The sequence below is a fragment of the Gymnodraco acuticeps genome, unplaced genomic scaffold (genome assembly GCF_902827175.1).
Source record: "Gymnodraco acuticeps unplaced genomic scaffold, fGymAcu1.1, whole genome shotgun sequence".
Taxonomy (NCBI): domain Eukaryota; kingdom Metazoa; phylum Chordata; class Actinopteri; order Perciformes; family Bathydraconidae; genus Gymnodraco; species Gymnodraco acuticeps.
The window spans coordinates 1-18,364 of NW_022990246.1; the positions used below are offsets into that span (position 1 = coordinate 1).

At 42.2% G+C, this 18,364-nt stretch overlaps 2 protein-coding genes across 2 annotated transcripts; both read right to left on the bottom strand.

Moving 5' to 3' along the window:
- Window positions 1–21: 21 nt before the first annotated feature.
- Window positions 22–10,127, bottom strand: mybbp1a (MYB binding protein (P160) 1a; the record flags this gene model as incomplete). The annotated part of the gene is given in 12 exon segments (XM_034220494.1): window positions 22–228; window positions 2,418–2,543; window positions 2,623–2,733; window positions 3,161–3,450; window positions 4,462–4,579; window positions 5,117–5,284; window positions 5,680–5,870; window positions 6,348–6,455; window positions 6,856–6,930; window positions 8,236–8,319; window positions 8,987–9,082; window positions 9,888–10,127. Coding segments are annotated over 12 exon segments (1,751 nt in total), but the record flags the coding sequence as incomplete, so codon positions are not given.
- Window positions 10,128–10,648: 521 nt separating this feature from the next.
- On the bottom strand, window positions 10,649–17,785 carry tbl2 (transducin beta like 2). Its single transcript, XM_034220485.1, has 7 exons — window positions 17,536–17,785; window positions 16,322–16,443; window positions 15,584–15,768; window positions 14,448–14,599; window positions 12,639–12,765; window positions 11,911–12,063; window positions 10,649–11,360 (listed from the first exon to the last, which is right to left on the bottom strand). Exons 1-7 carry the CDS (start codon window positions 17,663–17,665, stop codon window positions 10,901–10,903), a joined length of 1,329 nt encoding a protein of 442 aa, XP_034076376.1. The 5' UTR covers window positions 17,666–17,785; the 3' UTR covers window positions 10,649–10,900.
- Between the last annotated feature and the right edge of the window lie 579 nt (window positions 17,786–18,364).

The following is an 18,364-nucleotide window of genomic DNA, read 5'->3' on the forward strand; positions in this document are numbered from 1 at the left end:
CGTGAATATACAAAAGCCCACCTGTCCCAGGCCTGGCTCTGCTCGGGGCTGAAGGGCTGGCTGCTCTGGGCGTGTTTGGGCTGACTCAGCAGGCTCTGGGCGTACTGCACCAGGTGGTAGATCCACATGGTGCCGTCGGCCGTGACGCCGAGCGCACGCTTCTGACTCACTGCTACACCTTCAGGAGAGTCCTCCGCCAGAGGGAGGTGGTGCATGGAGAGGAGGAGGCTGGGGGGGGCAGACAGGAAGTCAGAGAGGAGGCAGTGACACTAAACACGCATTACATTGCATTTAGCTGACGCTTTTATCCAAAGCGACTTACAATAAGTGCGTTCGACCAACAAGATACAAACTTGAAGAAAACAGAATCATAAAAGTACATCAGGTTTCATCGAGCAAAAACATTTCAAGTGCTACTCAACTGGCTTTAGATAAGCCAGTCCTTTATTAGTATGTAAGTGCTTTGTTTATTCTCGAAGTGGAGTCGAAAGAGATGAGTTTTCATGACGCATGACAACTTTTGATCAAAACTCTGAGGTTACGATGCACGCTTTTGTATTTGTTTTGTGGTTTGCTACGGGGGATGTCAACCTTTTCCTGAATGAAATGAATGTTGCTTTACACACCTTAGAGAAGTTGTTCTGTTAAAACAATCTGTACTGTGTATCAGAATCCAAACCCTTCACTTTTATCCCAGAGATTTTGTAACACTTGCTCAATTTTATAGTTATACAAACATAGAGAAGATTGTGTTAAACTGCACACGTTTTATAACATACATGAATATATTACAATATATGCAGTCGTGTAATTATATCAATACTGTTATTAATACTAAGTATCTGGGACACATCCTCACAGAGGAAATGGCTGATGATGGTGACATGTATAGACAGCAGCGTGTCTTACAAGCTAACATGTTGGCTAGAACATTCTCTTGGTGTTCAGATAAGGTTAGGGGGAACCTCTTGAGAGCTTATTGCACTCCTCTGTATACTATACTGCCCCCTTGTGGCTCAAGTTTAAGAAGGCGAGCCTCCAGAAGCTCCAGGTTGCTTATGAGGATGATTTGCATATACTAGGGGTGTAACGGTTCACAGAAGTCACGGTTCGGTTCGTACCTCGGTTTGGAGGTCACGGTTCGGTTCGTACCTCGGTTTGGAGGTCACGGTTCGGTACGGTTCGGTACAACAAGAAAAAGCAAAAAAAAAGTCCCAAATGCATAATTCCAGGTTTGTTGTTATTTATGTTTGAACAGTAGTGCAAGTTTCAGTTTAAAAATAAAGAACTCTTTTTTGAATAATGAACTGCATTAAACAGTTAAAAACAAACCACACTCAGATGGCCAGATTATCTATAATGGCTGATGTCAAACAAAAAGGTTTCATCAAGCTGTAAAGCTAAAAATAATGTCTTGAAAATATTACATCATAAATAATAAGAAAGTGTTTCAAGAGCTCAAAGTCGTTGAAAAACATATGCCAAAAGCTTCCGTTATTTATTTTGGTCTCACGGCTTTCATGTCTCTTGGTTTATAAAAACAGAGGGGATCAGCTGTTGAACTGCTGCTGTCTTTCGCCGGGCTCTGGTGATTGGCAAATCTGGGTGATGCCTTCTGATGTGATTTAGCATGTTTGGCATGTGTTACCATTAGCATACCGCACCGCTATAGAACAACGGCGACACACCGTCCTCGTCCGATCCACCACTCGCACACTCCATCGTTATTGCAGTCCACAGGGAACCCGAAATGTTCCCACACAGCTGATTTAAAAGAAGCAGGTGGGTTCTAGCTCCTGTGTGTTATCTGAAATCGCCAAACTAACTTTTCTTCTTCTTGTATTTTGTTCGTTTTGTTGTTGTGTTTCTTCTTGTTCTTCATTTGTTGTTTAAGGGCGGCTGGCAAACAGCTTTTAGGCGCAATACCGCCCCCTGGATTATATATAGTGTAGTGGATACTGCCCTGAATGACACTTTTTTCCCCACTCGTAAAAAAAAAGGCGTATTCGTCGTGTGACTGCGTGTGCCGAACCGTGACGTCCGAACCGTGACGAATACGGATACCGTTACACCCCTTGCATATACTGCTTTGAAAAGGTGGTGCAGTGCAAGTGAAATGTTTTGTAAAGCACGAGTCAACACGTTCCATGCTCTCTTGAGAAATCTGATGTACAAATGCATCTGTCGATCGAATGATTCTCATAACTCTGTCATTATGCTGCTTTCAAATCCGTGTCTCAGTGCTGTACGATACCAGTCACCTCTGTGGAAACATTGGTATAACTGCCTTTTTTTATTTATATTTGAGTGTTGTATGTCTTTTAAAAATGGACCTCGAGTCTCTTCAATAAAAGCTGATGATGATGAAATAAAAAAAAAATGTTTAATCCAAATAAATACAGTGTACTAATCCTCACCCAAAGAAAGAGTTGACGAGCACGGCTCTGATTTTATCGTCCAGCGGGACGGACATCTTCCCCTTCGTCTCCGGGATGTCGGCCGAGGCCTTCTTGGTGCCGAAGAACGCGTGGAAGAAGACAAACCTGGAAGATCAAAAAGAATTAGACACCGGCTGACAGCTGTCTCTTCTCTTCATGTAGAATAAACCTTCAGTCAGCTCACCTGGCCACATCCATGATCAGATCCTCAGACTTCTTCACCAGGTGGTTATCGATGATCGCACAGAGCCGAGAGATAATCCACTTCCTCAGGCGGAAGACGGAGTCATCCTTCCTGAGGACGAAAAAATTAACAATTACATTCAACCAATTTCCATCTAGACAGGTAGGCATGCTGCTGAAAGGTCGTTTAAAATGACGGACAGTCTCATCCCACGGGTCATAAGACTGTTCAACACCTGAACCTTTGAAAGAACATCCATAACATTCATCCGTTTGAAACTTAGAAGTCATTTATCTAATATATCATATTCCAACTACTTTTATATAGACTCTCCTTGCACTATTCTATTTGTATTACTTGCACTATTTTAACTATTCTGTTTTATTGTGTTGTTCTTGTTGTTAAATACCAACCAACTATGTGCAATATATATATGCCGTTAATAACTGATTCTGATTGCACTATTAGAGGAGCCTGTGACCTAAGCTTTTGTAGCTATGTACACATGACAATAAAAGCCTTGAATCTTGAAACTCACTGTTCCTTGGCTGCCGGGTTGTCCTTCTGCTTGCGCGTGCTGAAGTCCAGCAGTTTGTCGATCTGCGGCTGCAGGAAGGTTTTCTTCAGCCAGGCGACGTACTGCTCCACGGCGGCCGGCTGCAGGTGCTGCACCACCCTCCACACCGACGGCACCACCGGGTAGCCCTTGTTGGTCAACGAGGAGAAGCGCACCATCACGATCAGCTGTTTGTCTGCGTCCTGACACTCCTGCAGGAAGTCCGACACGAACACATCCATCTCCGGAGCCAGCTTGAAGCGGTCCGGCTTCTGCAAGAGAACAATAATGGAAGTTTGGATTTTATTAGCCATTTATATTTTATTGTTTAAAAGTTGACGTTTCCCATTAACCACTTTGCTGCTCTGGGTTCCTCTATTCAACAATTAATGGATTTATACTTCAATTATTGATATATTTAATAATTAATTCAAGTTGTGTACTCTTTCAAGAGGCGCTTTCACACCAAGTACTTTGCCGTACTTAGTTCATCAGAACTCTTAAGTTCTGATGAACTAAAGCGTAGATCGCGTTCCTTGAGAGAGGATTAGGCGAATGAGCCGCTGACGTCACTTCTTCTTCTTCTGCTTTGGGTTTACTGGCAGGCCGCAAACAACTTCACGGTGTATACTGCCGCCCGAAGTCCCCGGCTGGAAGTCCCCCGGAGTTGGGGAGCCTTCCGAGTAAATCGTCAGAACGCCGACACCTCCTCATCTCCACCGCTCCCATGTTTTATTTTGTGTTGCCATAAGTTAGTCTCTCTGCATTTGTGCACTGGGCTAATGCTAATAATGCTAATGTCCTAATGTGTGGTGTGAACGTGACATTTCAAGAACTATCGGAACTATACTGGGAAAAGTACTGCAGTGTGAAAGCGCCTAAGTACTCCTGATACATTTCAAGCTATAATCTACAAAGCTATTTTTCACATATAAAGACATCCGGTAAAGGGAATGCTTTTTAAAAAAAATCAATCTATAGGATCACGATATTACTTGATTAACAGATATGTAAGTTTACCCTGTTCTACCTTTCTACTGCTTTCAGTATACTGCTTAAAATCAACATATTGCTTGTTGATTTTCATAAAAATGTAAGAAAAATATTTTCAAGATTCATTCACATTGAAGTTAAAGGCACAAATAAAATAAAACAAATCAGTGTTACCTAATAAACTTCAGTATTCTACTAACTCAAATCCCTATGTGCAATGAGGCAATCGTGTTTATCTTGCATGAAGACGTTAAAGTAAAAGTGCTATATTGTGCAGCTAGACGACTGACCTGAGCCGCCACCACGTGCTCTCCGTACTGCACCATCACCTCTCCAGATAACACCTCCTGCAGCTGCTCTGCAGACAGGAGAGGCAGCGCACTGCCCAGCAGCCGGAAGCTCAGGTAGCTGAGAGGAGAGACAGCAACAGGTCAGAGAGTCAAACAGGATAAAGATAAAATACTATACAAATGTACACAAAGATATTAAAAAGGGAACACATGCTGCAGGTCGAGGTAAGAATAAAAGGCTACTTCTACAGAAGAACTTAGGATAGGGTTCATCCTAAGAACACAGGTAGGAACAGTTCTTCAGTTCAAGACAACGTCATGAATCTGACCTTCCTCAGCACCACATTAAATACAAATATGTAAGATATTGGTGAATGAGGCTCATTGTCTCTCAGCCCCTTGTTGCCCTCCCTCCACGCCGTCCCCTCCCTCCACGCCGTCCCCTGATAGAGGTGTTATTATAGTGTTTTATCTTGTTATGCACTTTGTTGATTATTCTCTCAGAACCAGTCTGGGGGAGAGGTCTTCAGAATTGGTTTGGCATCCGCTGTGACACCGCATGGCTCAGAACATGTCTTGTGAATTATCCGGCCGAAGCTCCAAATAAACCATCATTGTTTGCCATCAAAGTTCCTGCTCTCCTCTGTGTACTCACTGCGCGGGGCCTGCCGCCTCCTTCAACATGCCGTTGATTATGGCGTTGTCCCAGAAGAGCTGGAAGCTGTCCTCCTTCAGAGAGAGCTTCAGGAGGTCCAGCACCACGGAGGGGAGGACGCACTCCTTCTTCACCGAGCGCGCCGCCATCTTTAACACGTCCAGCAACCTGCAGGGCATCACCGCGAGGCATTAGATCCACCTCACTGCAGCTGGTATATATATATATAGCTAGATACGAGTATTAGGACCATTCTCTTTAAAAAAAAAAATACATTCTGTAGATGTGGGTTTTTTCCAACATTTAAGTCAAGATATGAGAATAAAAACTAACATTAACGAGAAACAACTTGATATTATCTCACATTATAAAGTCACAAAAGGTAATTTTACATTTTTGACTAAATGTTTCTGTGAATATCCCCCCTCCCATGGCTCCATGTTTGATTTATGTTTTGCCCTGTTACACGATCATAAACAGCAGGTGAAGTAGATACACTTTGGTTTAGGGAAATCTTAATTAATGAAATACACGAGAGGGGAAGAAGCCCCCACTCCTCTCACTTGGGGATGTTGTCAGCGTTGATGATGGTGGAGCAGCCCAGCAGCTTCTTCAGTTTCTTGGGTTTGAGGGTCTGGGGGAAACGCCTCAGAGCCACCAGCAGCAGCTGCAGCTGCTCCGGGGTGCTGAACGCCGCCTCCAGCTCCGTCTGCAGCGCGCTCAGCAGCACCTCCTCAAACACATCCTCTGGGATCTGAGGCAGCCAATCAGCAGGGAGAAATTATGTTTAACTTCTATAAAAGCTTTTATATATATTTGTAGGTAACATTAAGCTGTCTTTGTCTCTTTTCTGCTGTAACAGTGTACATGTCCCCTCTGTGGGACTAATGAAGGTATTCTGATTCAAGTATTCAAAGAAACTTTAATGCAAATATTTTTTATACATGCAAAAAAAAACAATAGAAAATAAACCACAAGATGCATTGAAAGGAATAGAATAAAAAAAACTACAAGAAAAAGGAGTTTAAAATCAGATTAAAAATGTATTGTTCATAATGACCTTTCTACTCAAATAAAAATATCATTTTATTTTGTACTTCTTTTTCTGTTAATTCCCCTGAAGATCTTGCACAGTAAAATTATTAAATCAAGTAAAAGATAAAAAATAAAACGTGTTGTGTCTGTATTAGATAAGACCCCCCTATGATAGTGTAGAGCTGTGAGTGTTTACCTCGTTCAGGATGTCCATCATGGTTTTAGTCGGCAGTTCCTTCAGGTGCTGTTTGCGCTGACTGAGACTCTGCAGCAGCTTCACACACCCCAACACCACCTGGGGCTCCTGCGCGCACGCACACACAGCACACACACACACACACACACACACACACACACACACACACACACACACACACACACACACACACACACACACACACACACACACACACACACACACACACACACACACACACACACACACACACACACACACACACACCACACACACACACACACACACACACACACACACACACACACACACACACACACACACACACACACACACACACACACACACACACACACACACACACACACACACACACACACACACACACACACACACACACACACACACACACACACACACACACACACACACACACACACACACACACAGTTACGGCCGCTTGTTTATTCGGAAAAGTACTTAAACGACTTGTGGTGAGACTACTTACTTTAGGGAGGCGGCTGGACTGATGAATGGCGAGGACGCCAAACAAGTTCCCAAACATAGCATTTCTAAAAAGTTTCTAAAAGAAAAAGGAAAGAAAAGTCAACATTTAGAAAAAGGACGTTATGAAACTTTTGGAGCCAACAGCAGGGCTCGACATTATAAATGGCCCGCTGGCCCGGAAACACTTTTCAGACCCCCCGCCCAGCATAACGTACTTTCCACTTGCCCGCCCGGGCCACTAAAAATATTGGTTAAAAAAAAAAATGTGTGCTGTGTTATTGCTATTTTGACTAGCAATTTTGTTAAATTGTTTCGTTTATCAACGCTACAACACAGCGTTTCATGAGGTGGTTGTCGTTGTTGGGTGAAAAGCAAACAGCTGTTTCCTGCAGAGCGCAGCAAGAGCAGGCTCCCGTGAGCGCGCTCCTTCACTACAGACTTTCGCGCCACCTAACCATTCGCCAAAATGTTTTTAATACCAGCGGTACCCGGCCAAGCGCCGTGCAAAAAACAATCTTCAAATAAAAGAAAGTCACCGGAGGAGTTAAAGGAGAGTGACAGGGAGCATGAGAAGAAGAGGGAGAGAACGTTTCAGCTTGATCGATGGAGTTGGCTTCTAGTGGTGCAGTGACGCATCCTAAAACCCTTTTATAATCTATCGATTAGATTTATGATTCGAAAATGATAAAAGTAGGGTAGACATGTGGAGATTATCCGGCTGAACAAAACGTGCATTTATCAAACAGGTTTGTTTTCCACAGATCTTATTTCCAGCTATTTTCCAAAACCCTGTGGAGAAATCCCATTGCTTTTTGTCGAGGGAACCAGCAGCTTACTTCCTGGTTTTAGGATGGGTCACTGCACCTCTCAATATGATGCCAATATAAACAAGGTCTTCTGTCGGCTCTGTACATCAATGCCGACCTATGCTGACAAGTAAGTGAAGAGTAGAAAATAAAGGTATTGGCTAGAGGGAAATGTCCCAGCAGTTTAGGAGAATGAAGAATCTATTACATAGCCATTACATTTCTAACTCCTGATAATGACAGGAAGGCAGAAAGTGCATTATACTAATAATAATACTCATAATAATAGCAGACATTTTTTAACAATGACCACAATATCATTATTTTAATAAACCAAATATGAACAATTGAGGAAAATGAGGAAGAACTGATGATTCAAATGTTGTAGTACAAGTAGTAATGTAGTTAGTGCATAAATTACTATTGCAACAAATGTGTTAATTTTCTTCATTATTAGTCGATTTTTTTTTAACGAAAGCTCCGGGCCAGAGGTTACAATGGTGGGGCCAGTGACAATACAATGTTACCCTTAATGTCTACCCCTGCAACAGAGAAAGAAAATATAAAACACTCACTTTTTTCACGGTCTGCAAATTGTGCTTTTCTTTGATTCTGTCGAGAACAGTCTGCAGAGAAACATCTTCAAAGGCACTCAGGACCTGAGGGAACAGGAACTCATGTTATAATAAAGCCACCCCCGTTCATTATATCCGCTGCTACTGGAGCTCAGTTTCCAAAGCTTCACAATTCATGAACGCCATGACCCACACACATCCCTATTCAGAAACTCAACTGGAAAACTAGTTTGCCTTCATTCAAACGAAATGACTTAACTGTCTCCTCCAGCGCGTGTGTGGTTAATCAAGTGACGCATCTTAAAACGGTGTTCCGAGTAGGTAAATATATTGTGTCACATGTAGTGCTGGGCTTTAAATCGTCTCAAGCCGAATACCTTGAGCTTTATTCCGTATAATATACATTTTTCATATACCGTAATAACGTTTAAAATGTGGCGTAGGGCGCTCGAGCTGTGCGGCAGAGAAAGTAGTCCCTTATTCATTCACAAGAAAAGTATTTGAATGTGCACGATGCAACTTGTGTTGTTATGTGGTACGCAAAGTTTGCACAATAAAATAGTTCACATTTTGCAGTTGTTTCGTGCATTCTGATTCCTTCACCACATAAGATGCATGAGGGCCATGATATGAGTTTTTAGTCATACCGCCATAGTCACATTTCAGATATTCACAAGTACAAGAGAGCCTGAAATATAATTCTATTTACAAACTTGTGTGTTTTTTAGAAATGTTTCTGAGGTTGTCTCACCTGTCCCAGAGCCAGGCTGAAGCCGGGCCTCGCAGCCTCTCGAGTGTGAGCCAGTCCGTCCACCAGCCTTTTAAATGTGTAGTCCAATTCATCTGCCTGAAACACACACACACACACACACACACACACACACACACACACACACACACACACACACACACACACAGTACCTCGTTAGAGTATCAACCAACATATTGTACAATTAACACGATCACTAGTCGTGGTCCTGCCTGATGTTCACTTTACTTTCTTTTGTGGCACCCACAGGATTGTTGACATCCACCTGGATTCATCTTATTATTATTTATAGACATGCATTCTCAAGCATTTGGACTTCCCATGTTGTTAATGTAATGTCTTTTTAATTTACACACGACACTTATCTGCCCGTCCTGTGAGAGGGACCCTCCTCTGTTGCTTTCACCGAGATGTCCTCAATGTTTCCCCATTAACTGTGGAGGGTTTCCTTATCCAATGTGACGGTGTCGTATTTTTTATTCTATACAAACTATAAAGTCCACTGAGACAATGGTCAAATGTGTGGTATTGGGCTATATAAATATACTTTGATTGATTACGTTTTAATTACATATACATACTTTTATTTGTGGTACTTTAAGATTATTTTTGATATATTCCTGACGCTTTCACTGCAGTTTGATTTGAATGCAGTACTTGGATTTGTCACCCTATACAGCACATGCAGTCTTTACTCATAACAGAATATGCTTGACATTACAGTTACATCACTACTACTTTTATTGTAGTACATTCATGATGTATTCCTTCCACCACTACTGACGTTAGAAGTGTTAAATGCCATAAACCACTAACTAGTTACTTCGCAGTGTCTCCACGTTGTGTGTTTGTGTGTGTGTGAGTGTGTCAGATCTCCCCTCACCTGGTCGCTTTTCTTCAGGTACTGGATCAGGTCTTCCACGGCCTTCAGCCGGACCTCCTGCTCGGGCTTGGCGATGTCCCAGAAGAAGTCGAGGAAGACCCGGTTCTGCTGCAGGACTCCGGCCGGGCGCACCGGCTCCGCTGTTTTCACGGAGAGCTCCACCATCTCTACAGACATTTCCCTCTGTGGTCTATCAGTACATGCTGCTGCTGAGAGGAAGGAAACACGTGTGGAACTCGGCTGATTCTACTTCCGGGTCAAACGTTTTGTTTTTTTACTTTTGAAAAGCTTTATTGGAAAAAAGAACAGAAGTGTTACAAAATGGCAAAAGTGTAAAATATGTTGAAAATAAAGTATGAATGATGACACATACAATAACGATTACAAATATCAATTAAGACTGTTACACTTTTAGAAACTGAAATAAGTTATACAAATGTCAAACGTATTTTTAATAAATCTCTAATCTATGGATTTTAATATTGTATTACATATTTTTACTCATTATTATTTATATGATTTTATTTAAAAATTCATTATGCCGAGTCTTTTGAAGACATGTCTGAAATGTACATTTAAAGGCTTTCCCAATAAAAAAAAATTCTAAATAAAAGTAATCTCATCTCTTTCCAAATGTGTAAGTTTCCCACTGGACCGTAAAGGGCTCCCACACTGTTGGTGATGTAACATGTACAAACATCATTCTGCAAAAACAAAATCTGACGGACAAACCTCTGAGTGAAAGAACAACAAGCAAAACATATTTTTAAAGGAGGAAGACTTTAAATTGTTGCAGCAGAGGATCACACTTAAAGACATTAGATTGAAACTGGACAAAAAGATCAGAGCATTTCCCTTTTCCATAAAAAGATGTTCTTTATTAAAACTACATGCACATTCTTTAATTCCCGGGCCAAAGCATTTATTGGCGGAGGGAGATTTGAAGTTGCAAAAACAAAAAAATGAGCATCAAGAGTCAGACTTTAAGACTTCATCACAGTGTTTCCTCATGTTCACTCGTTGGGAGCAGCGAGCACAGTGTCCAGCGCTCTCTGAGCCTCCGAGATCTGCTGCTGCAGTCTCTGCTTCATGGCCTCGTTCTGGGCCTTCTTCAGCATGTCCTGCATGTCTCTGATGGCCGCCCGGTAGCCGGGGGCGTTGTGAAACACTCGGATGGCTTTGTCGCCGCTGCACGCCAAGAATCGTCCGGTTACATCGAACCTGAGGTCGTTGATCTCCTCGCTGTGGACGCCGTGCAGCTCCTCCTCCAGCTGGCCGGTGGTGGCGTTGAACATGGCCACGTTGCAGCCGTCACTGATGGCGACCACCCGGCCGTCCGGAGACAGCGCCGCCAGAGTGCCTTCAGAGGACGAACAGGGGACCGTCCTCAGGAGGTAGGGGTCCTGCTGCTTCTTGTACTCAACATTTGTATTCCACAGCTTCCACGTGCCGTCTTTGGAGACAGTCACCATTCTAAAAGGTGGAAAGAAACATGTTGCATAATTAAACCGAGAAGATGCTGAGGATAGAGATTCTCTGAAGCTCTCTTATTTACATCTTTACAAAATCTGTACAAAAAACAATGTGTGAAATCATGAATGAAAAATATGTAATGTTGCTAGGAGATGTATTGTTGTTGTTTAGACGGAGCCAGGCTATGTTTCTAAACGTAATGCTACGCTCGGGCGATATGGAGAAAGAAAAAAAAAATACAATATTTGTGACTAAATATCTTGACATCGATTTCTCCATTTGTGCTTTTATAAAATATCTCAGTAATGTGTAGAAATGACTAAGTACAGAACAATGTGGTTGTTTCAGAACACTTGATTTGACTGCCTTTAAAACCAGGGAAAGACACAAGTTTTGACATATTGTAAAATGATATAAAATCTAACATGATATGTGGCCTCATGACATAATCTCGACTTTGTCATGTTTAGCATTCATACGAGAGTGGTATCAATCTTTTCATCCAACAAGAAATGGGTTCAGAAAACAATTATCAGCAAAGCCTCCTTACTTGTGAGAGTCATTGGAAAAGGCGAAAGCATGAACTCCTGCAGAGTGGCCCTTCAGGTCGAAAGCTCGTGCGACTTCTTTAAACTCTCCTCCCTTCCCGAAGCAAACCTCCCACACCTTGACGTCAGTAGTGAAACCACATGAGGCTACGAACCTGGGAGACGGACAAAACACACATATTACATTATATTAATAGGTGATGACTTTCATTGTGGAAGTAGCAGGGGCGGACTGAAGTGGGCCGGTCGGATAAGCCACTAGCACCCCCCCCTCCCCGTAGACATTGAACTAGCGGTATTTACTTGCGGTACCGAGGTAGGCGGGTCGGATAAGTCACTAGCACCCCCCCCCCGTTGACATTGTACTAGCGGTATTTACTACTTGCGGTACCGAGGTGGGCCAGCGGTACCGAAGTGGGCCGGTCGAGAGTCCCGGGCTGATTGTTAGTCCCAGTCCGCCCCTGGGAAGTAGGTATGTGTAAGTACCTTTTCTGGTTGAAAGTATTTTAAATTGCTGTACACAAAAATAAAACAATTCTTGACTTTGTTTAGATCCCTTTTCGTTTTGAAAATATTTTACTGCAGATTTGAGGTTAAAAAAGAGACACGTTTAATCAAATTTGAATCTATGTTGGAAGACAATTAAACATAAAAACCTGCACTGTGTATCTGAGGGATCCCTATTCAATGTTCTAAGTGAAATGTTTCCAGCGAGGGAGGAGAGACTGACCGGCCGCAGGGGGAGACGGCAGCGTAAGAGTTGGTCATCTGGTTGGTGTTCAGGGAGGCCAGGATCTCCCCCTTCAGGTCCCAGATGTGGATGGTGGTGTCCGTGTAGGCGCTCATGATGAACTTTCCTGCAGAGATGAAACACTGAATCAGTTCATCCTGGCATTGCTTAGTGTAAGGGAAACTTCTGTGCAGCAGCAATGCAGTGGGAGTCACCGACTCAGGAAAGAGACACGGGAAGAGCAGGAGCTTTGATGTCAAACACTGATGGTTTATTTGGAGCTTCGGCCGGAGAATTCACATCACAAGTCACAGCAGCCACGATCTGACTGCACGGGAGAGTTGCCACGTCAATTCTGAAGAACTCTACCTCAGACCCGTGTATTTAGCTAGTTCCGAGAGCATCATCAACATGCTGCATAACAAGATCAAATCATAACACCTCTATCAGCTGACGCCAACAGGCAGGAACATAGAATCATAACACCTCTATCAGCTGACGTCAACAGGCAGGAACATAGAATCATAACACCTCTATCAGCTGACGCCAACAGGCAGGAACATAGAATCATAACACCTCTATCAGCTGACGTCAACAGGCAGGAACATAGAATCATAACACCTCTATCAGCTGACGCCAACAGGCAGGAACATAGAATCATAACACCTCTATCAGCTGACGCCAACAGGCAGGAACATAGAATCATAACACCTCTATCAGCTGACGTCAACAGGCAGGAACATAGAATCATAACACCTCTATCAGCTGACGTCAACAGGCAGGAACATAGAATCATAACACCTCTATCAGCTGACGTCAACAGGCAGGAACATAGAATCATAACACCTCTATCAGCTGACGCCAACAGGCAGGAACATAGAATCATAACACCTCTATCAGCTGACGTCAACAGGCAGGAACATAGAACCATAACACCTCTATCAGCTGACGTCAACAGGCAGGAACATAGAATCATAACACCTCTATCAGCTGACGTCAACAGGCAGGAACATAGAATCATAACACCTCTATCAGCTGACGTCAACAGGCAGGAACATAGAATCATAACACCTCTATCAGCTGACGTCAACAGGCAGGAACATAGAATCATAACACCTCTATCAGCTGACGTCAACAGGCAGGAACATAGAATCATAACACCTCTATCAGCTGACGCCAACAGGCAGGAACATAGAATCATAACACCTCTATCAGCTGACGTCAACAGGCAGGAACATAGAATCATAACACCTCTATCAGCTGAGGCCAACAGGCAGGAACATAGAATCATAACACCTCTATCAGCTGACGTCAACAGGCAGGAACAGGGAGACAGAACACTGAGAGCACAGCAGCCAAGGTTACGAGGTGCGTGTGCTCAGTCAGGACAGAACTGATAAACTGGGTCAAAGTTATGGGCCTTGGGAAATATTCCCCAACACTTAGTATTTTTATCTGATGACAAACTAGAGGATTCAAGTGCTGTGGTCACTTTGGGATTTTTGTTTTTAGACGTTAACTTGCATTCATTCATAATCACAGTAAACCAGTCTGGGTACCAATTATCAACACTACTATGAGGGTTGCGTCACTTTTTAGTCATTTTGCTTCAGTTTGTCGTCATTTTACAATAGATTTGTGTCTCTGAAGTTCTCTGTGTCTCTTTTTGGTTGTTTCGCTCGCTTGTTTTCAGGTCATAGTGCGAATTTAAAAAAAACTCAATTAAACGTTATACTTCGTCTAAACATACAATAATAATACAAACAGTATCTACAAATCCAAACACGACTTAAGACGTTTTAGATGTACCTGTCTCTGCAATGCCGATGTTTAGGATGGGAGCCTTGTGTTTCAGTGGGAAGTCCTCCGGAGCAGCTTTGAAGTTCATAGTGCCGTCCTCCTTTTTGGTCATTTTGAATATTCGAATGGTGTCTCCATTAGCCAGCCAGGTGATAAATGCCCTGTAGGAGAAGGTGTGTATGAGCCTGCGTCCAAAAATCACCTCAAGAGGAACCAGTACTATTTTTGAAACCTTACACACTGACGAAAAAATCTAAATGTTAACGGGTTTTTGTTTTGGCTGAGCTAAGGCTTGAAGACATTCCTTTTCACAATGTATAGAGAGCCCTCCCTTTCCGGTGGACCACCATGGGACCTTATTTCGGAAAAATTATGTATTGAAGTCAATGTCGAGAGAGAAATAATTGTTTTATCCCGTTTGAATTGTGCCATGAATTACACATGATTTTTGTCAATTAATTTTTTTTATTTCCATGTCAAAAAAGTCACAGTTTGTCGTAAAACTGTTGAAATATAAGACTATGAAAAATACACAACTAGAAAGACTACAAATACAAGAGTAAGTAACCTTGTACAGCCGTTCCAGCATGCTGGCTCTTACGGAACCGACTAACTCCCCTTTTGTGTAATAGCGGCTCTCAACATGCCCAGAAGTGTAATGATTTCCACCTCCTTTAATACTTTTCACCACATTCTGGTGTTGCTGACGTGTCGTGTGCGAGACCAGAGATGTAGTTCATTGAGCGGTTTCACACAAAACTAAGTGTTACTTCACAGTTTTACGACAAACTTTTTTTTTCTTGATTTGCAAATGTATCTTTTATATTGACAAACATCATATGTGTAATTCATGGCACAATTAAAACGGGATCGAAAAATAATTTCTCTCTCGCCATTGACTTCAATACATTCTTTTTCCGAAATAACGTCCGATGGGTCGGAAGTAGATGGACGGGACTATTGTGGTTTTAGCACTTCTTCATTTGTATGTTTTAATGCTTTGTTAAGCACTTAGTGACACGCGTATATAAATGTTACTTACAGTTTTTTTTATTATTTAGAGTTGTTTAGGGGTATATATATATCTATATATATATCTATATATGAGGGTCTGCACTAGTACAATAGGAGAGAGAGGTGGAGACCTGGAGTCGGGGCTGAAGCGGACCAGCGTGGCGTGATCCAGATCCACGTTGGCGCGCAGACACTTGTGTTCCCGCTCCAGGAAGTCTTTGGTGCTCCAGATCCGGACGGTGCGGTCGTCAGCGCAGGACGCCAGATACTTCCCGTTACTGCTGAAGTCCAGACACGTAACGTTCGCACTGTGGCTCTGAAGAACACGGACACAAAAGAACAAATGCTTTAAGAAGTGGCTTCGGGAGAAAAAGCCTGAAGTGAGACAAATACAAAAAAACACATCACAAATACAGTTGCCAGTTACTCTTTATTTATTTGGGGTCACGTTATAATAAAAGTACAGTTTTGCAAATCATATATTTTTCAGAGACACGAAAAAGACATTAAATACCGAACAAAATCGGTAAAATAAAACGAAAAAGTACATAGGGGTTGTTTGAAATGACAAATATCTACACATGCACACCGTTTTTCAGTTCCATCTAGTTAAAACTAACACTTCTGAATTCAACATATCCATAGTATTTCCATGAAGGCCGTTATGCTTTTATGTTGTTTTTGTTTAGCCCTGCAACTAACAATTATTCTGATCAATAATGATAAATGCCATGCCACCATCAATGAGGGCAAACTAAATAGAAATAGGGGCTTTTTGACTTCTAAACAGTTGATAACTACGAACATGTAGAACGAGGACCCTCTCTTTACTCAGAGGCCGTTGTAATGTCACGTGTGCTCAGGTTTACCTTCAGTGAGGCGGCCAGCAGCTGGTGGCTGAACGTGTGCTGCGAGGCTTTATCCTTTCGGACGCGCAGCTTCTCCTGCTTTGGTTTCTTGGACGCAGGAACCTTTGCAGCACTGCCTTCAGCTGAGAAACAAAACAGAAAAAAATATTTCAATGTATGAGACTACGAACCAAAATCGTGGGGCGACATGGATTGTGCAGTTCCTAACATCTCGTGACAACAAAACTAAGCTATGGAAGCATCTGTTGTAAAGAGGTTTTTCTTCCTTCCTTCAATTATGTCAATTTAAAACATATAACAATAGTATAATTCAGAAACCCAAAACGTTTTTGACCCAATTGAAGGAAAGACAAATGATTCAAACTTCTATTTTAGTGTTGTCTCCACAGTTTTGCATGAAAGATAAGATAAGATGTACTTAAGTGATCCCAATTTAAGAAATGTTTGCATTGCAGCAGCATTTAAAACAAGGCATTGCACACAAGAGAAATTAAGAGTTGAACATCTCAAAATAGAAATAAAACAATAGAAATAGTAGAAAATATACTGACGAAAATGATTTTGTTTTTCCAGTCCAGAAAAGCCTAAAGGATCCTTAATCACAACGTGCAACTGGGCTTTAAATACTTAGTTTGTCCATTTCTCATAAAGCCTTATAGTCTTCTCAGTAGGTTAAACTGTCCAGATCCAGACCGATGCTAAAGCAACACGCTGCCCGTGAATTGAAGCCTGTTTAAGGCATTATTGTGCAAAATGGCCTCTTCCTATTTAAACCTGCACACATTTTGATGCTAGGCTTCCTGCATCTTTAACTAAAGACTGCTGATTTCTCCTTTCCTTATTGCACTTATTCTTAGATGTGTCTTTGGGCACATTCAATCATCTGCAAGTACAAAACAAACCCTTAAAAGAGGCCTTCCTACGACCTAAAACGAAGCTCTGAAGCACTGAGAGGTCAAAGAGCATCATGGTTGAATTTTGATCTCATGCTTGCATAATTTATAGTCAATGAAGACAGGTGACAGTCACTCAAAGTTGCTGTAGTTTCTATTACTCGCTTCGTAAGGTGTCTACGTTACCGTGGAGGTGCAGTTCTTACACTCACACATACATAAATGAATGAATGGACATGTGTGTGTCAAAGACCCCAGTGATAGTGACAGTTAATGACTCATTACTCGGCTAGAGTTACGTTAGCTTAGTGTGTCTCTTACCGGTCAACTCCGCCGCTTGCTCTATTTCCTCCCTTATTTCTTCTTTCCTTTTACCTACCGCTATTGCGACGAGTATAACCAGTGCACCCAATAATAAGGTCAAAGCGACTAATGCTGCTACTTCCATCATGTCAAAAGTTTGGTGCCACGTACTTTAATACACTGCTAACGTCTACTTGGCTACTACCTCGCTACCTGAGGCTACTACGCATGCGTCAAATTACGTTTTTTGTCTTCTTCTTCGTTGATTTAAATGTCGGCAAACAACGAAAAGCGCCAATACCGCCAACTACTGGACAGGAGGGTTGGCATAAGGCAATGCGTAAAAGGATGTAGACCTCTTGTATTCTTACATAAAAAAATGGCTCCTATTAGAAAGTAGTATGGATTAGGGACTCAGATAAAGTGAAGTGAATATACAGGGTATATGCAGGAATCATGAAGTCAAATGTAAGACCTTTTAAGACCCTTTCCATACATTTTAAGACCTCGATCGCCACTTGGAGTTTTAACCGGTTACCTTGGCGACACACTTTACCTCACATTTACTATATACAGTATTGATTGTCCTTCCTCCTTATCTTCCAACCATTTGGACGCAGACTTGCATTTCCCCATAACGATGTTGCTTAGCAACCGGCGTAAACGGAGCTTCGCGCGCTATCAAGCAGTGAGCGCGCGATGTCCTGTTCAGATGACGTCCAATCCAACGGGATGCCATCAATAAACTACACAGAATCTCACTACACACCTACGCCATGATTACATTCAGGCAGACTGTAGAACACAACCTCTTTGGACCATTTATATACTTATTGAAAACAAGCTA

Excerpts from the sequence above, each read along its gene's own strand:
- tbl2 (XM_034220485.1), bottom strand. The coding sequence starts at position 17,665 with ATGATGGAAGTAGCAGCATTAGTCGCTTTGACCTTATTATTGGGTGCA. Across the intron at positions 12,766-14,447 it reads CATCGGCATTGCAGAGACAG|GAAAGTTCATCATGAGCGCC; the intron begins GTACATCTAAAA and ends TCATCTCTGCAG. Across the intron at positions 12,064-12,638 it reads GCCGTCTCCCCCTGCGGCCG|GTTCGTAGCCTCATGTGGTT; the intron begins GTCAGTCTCTCC and ends TCCGTCTCCCAG.